The following is a 3,410-nucleotide window of genomic DNA, read 5'->3' on the forward strand; positions in this document are numbered from 1 at the left end:
TATATATATGTGTGGCGATATATATCTCCACACACATACACATTAAAGGCTGGTCTTGAAAAGTTATTTTTGCCACTACTCTGCCTGCAAGACATTGCTGTCATTTTGACAGCTGTCTGCTCTGGGTAACAGGAGCTCCACTTTTGGTGTTATCCAAAGGGCTCAGATGTCACTTTAACAGTTGGTCCCTGTGCATCAGAAGGGCTGACAACATCAGCCCTTGGGACGAAGAAGGGGAGTCCGTGTCTATGAACCTAGTGGCAGATTATATTATCAGCAATTACAGGTACCTACCTGACATGCCGTTATTATAATACACTACTAGTATGCACCAAATGCCTCTATCTGTAATTGGCAGCAGTGTCTTTGGATGTAGGTGGAGTGATCTTCTGCCCAACACTGTCTGCATAGTTCTTCTAGGTAAGTAACCACTGTGACCTACCTTTTCCTTGTCACTGGCTTCTCTGCACACAGTAGAACCCTGGAACAATATAGAAAAGAAGAGATTAGAGGGCCACGATACTTCCAGCACAAAAGATGTAGGAGATATATGATGGCTGCATACCTTTAAGTCATATTTGCGGTGAACCCCAAGGCGGTGGCTGAACACATTCCTCGTGACCACCATGTATGTCTCAACCCCATCGACTGTTAGTCGGTACATGCCAAGAAACTGAGGAAGCAGAGTGTTACCATGACACTCCACTATAAACTGTTGTGGAAAAAATGAAAAAAAAGTCACAGATTTATGGTCAATAAAAACACTTTTTAGCATCCTAACTGATACACATACTTTCTGAAATGTGACTACTTTGGACCCCACTTATCTTTCCTGTTTAGGGAGAATTGATGATCCCTGTTGAATCACATTTTCAGACTCCATTTTGTCAGTGTAGTATTATGCTTAATGAAACATATTATGGAATGAATCTCATAAGTAAGACTGTTGCTGTTTTGCTCTTAAAATTCCCTAATCATTATTGGTGCCCTGGTGCCTCAGATGGTTGAAGCCCCAGGTTTTCTAATTCTGTCAACAGCTGGATTCTCAGATAAAAGGCGCCTGGGTGAGTATTCTCACTATCATGTCTAGAGAATCCTGCTGTTGGAGGAAGTAGATAATTTGTGGGTCTACACATCATCTAAGAACCTCTGTGAGTAGTTTTATGTTATATGTTTGTTTGTCTTTATGCTGTTCTATATAATTGTACTGTCTAAAATGTAACTAACCTTGTGTAAGTGGGTTCCAGCTGGAAGCAGCCATAAGGGTTGCTTACCTTTTTAGGGCTCTGCCTCAAGAATGTCTGTGAAGGTTCTCATTCATCCAGGTCAAGGTATATCTGTAAAAAATAAGACAAGCCAACTGGACTTGCTGTATTTTTCGTGAAGACGTTTCACTGGTCATCCAACCAGCGTTCCCAATTCAGATTGACTTGTACAAAAAATTATCTGGAAATAAATATGGTGAATGTTGCTCCAATCCACATAATTTGTTAGTCACAACCATGTGTTGATTGCATTTGCATTATGGGAGTCTAGGCGGTGTTATTAATCTGCCCAGAGAGAGGTGTTAAAACATTGTATGTGGCAGACAATAGATGTCTCACCCCCCCCCCATATTTGACTGTCTGCAAAGGAGTGACTTTTTTCCTTTAGTTGTAGGTATACTGATGAATCCTGACCAGAGGGTTTGGCTCTTCTATGCTGTGCCATACGCTGGTGTAGCTGCTGTTTTGTTTCACCGACATGCAATTCTGAGCACTCCTCACTGCACTGGACTGCATACACAATGTTGTTCATCTTGTATTTTAACGTTGGGTCTTTTGGGTGAACCAGTTGTTGCCTCAGTGTATTGCTGGGTTTAAAGCAGACAGGGATGTGATGTTTTTTAAAAACCCTTCTGAGTTTCTCAGATACCCCACCTACATATAGGATAAACAAATTCTTCAGTCTGTCATGCTTTTCACCCTCACTGGTACTCTTGGCATTCTTTCCTCTCCTTTTTTCTGTTTTTAAAAAAGCCCAGTCTGGACACCCGCAAGTTTTAAGGGCTCCCTAAGGTGTTTGAATTCTTTTGTCTTGGCCTCTGTTCTGGTGGGAATTTCAAGAAAATACCTTCAAGGAAAATACAAGTCCAGTTGCCCTGACTTATTTTTTACAGATCTGCCTCAAGAAGAATAAAGAAGAGTACAGCGTTTTGAAGGTGAGCAAATGGTGAATGAAAGTGAAATTTGTTTTTGTCATGTAATACTAACATGCAAGTATATATAAATTTTATCTAAAGCTATCATTGACTTAGAGTTGCTGTGAAAGGTTTGACAAACAGAAAGGTGTAACTGTTTCCATCTTTATTTTTAATTTCTTCTTTTATGATTGTGTCCTGCGTAAGTGTATTTCTGCTGTGTTATTTGCTATGGGAGACGGTCTGGATTAAATATCATACAGTACTGCTCTGAAGCCTTGTTTTGAATATCTATCCTTGACTTTCCTTTTATTCCATTTCCAAAGCATTCTCTATAAACTGAAATGTAAATGAACAACTATGCTGCTATCTAAAATTCTACACTGTCTCTAGAGCTAAAAGTTTAGACGTTGGTAAACTGTAGTCCTACCAAAGGTTTAACAAGGGGCCAAATTGCACAGTTATACTTCGAGGGCCAGAATAAGGTAAATATATGTACTGTTGAAGATGCTGAACGACTCTACTCCTAAATGAAATATTTTATATTTGTTGCTTGGCAATTAGCAATAGTTCTTCATAAGCCTCAGTCATAAGCAGAGGGCCCCTTGGAATTAATAAAACGAGTCTGCAAAGGCTAGAGGAGTATTATCTCTTGCTGATGTATCTGGACAAAAAGACAGGCCTGTGTGATCCATTTGTGTCTTATAACATTTGTAAGAGGTTAGGAGTATTAACAGGCACTATGTTCGTTCAGAAGGAAGAGGAAAGAATGCCAAGAGTACCAGTGAGAGTGAAAAGCATGACAAACTGAAAGAATTTGGTTATCCCATATGTAGCTGGGGTGTTTGAGAAACTCAGAAGGGGTTTTAAAAAAACATCACATTACTGTCTGCTTTAAACCCAGTAATACGCTAAGGCAACAACTGGTTCACACAAAACACCCAACGCCAAAAAACAAGATGAACAACATTGTGTATGCAGTCCAGTGCAGTGAGGAGTGCTCAGAATTGTATGTCGGTGAAACAAAACAGCAGCTACACCAGCGTATGGCACAGCATAGAAGAGCAAAACCTTCTGGTCAGGATTCAGCATTGAGCTGCAAGTTTGAAAATTACTTGCTAAACTATTGCTAGACTTGCCAAGCTTCACAATTTTGTTGCACAATTACAGCAAATCTGCATTGCAAGTCTCCAGATCAACGTGCTTTGCAAAGGTTCTGTACACTTGCAGA

At 40.0% G+C, this 3,410-nt stretch overlaps 1 protein-coding gene across 1 annotated transcript in view; it reads right to left on the reverse strand.

Annotated features, from left to right (window-relative positions):
• Window positions 1–3,410, reverse strand: part of LOC108801299 (phosphatidylinositol 5-phosphate 4-kinase type-2 beta-like) — a 151,175-nt gene that overhangs the window by 85,962 nt on the left and 61,803 nt on the right. Inside the window, exons 5-6 of the mRNA XM_018573234.1 lie at window positions 566–712; window positions 443–481 (exon numbers count right to left, since the gene is read on the reverse strand). Coding sequence (XP_018428736.1) covers window positions 443–481; window positions 566–712 — 186 coding nt within the window. The remainder of the gene's footprint in view (window positions 1–442; window positions 482–565; window positions 713–3,410) is intronic.

This window comes from Nanorana parkeri, unplaced genomic scaffold (assembly GCF_000935625.1).
Source record: "Nanorana parkeri isolate BGI_ZX_2015 unplaced genomic scaffold, ASM93562v1 scaffold2286, whole genome shotgun sequence".
In the NCBI taxonomy this organism is placed as follows: Eukaryota; Metazoa; Chordata; class Amphibia; order Anura; family Dicroglossidae; genus Nanorana; species Nanorana parkeri.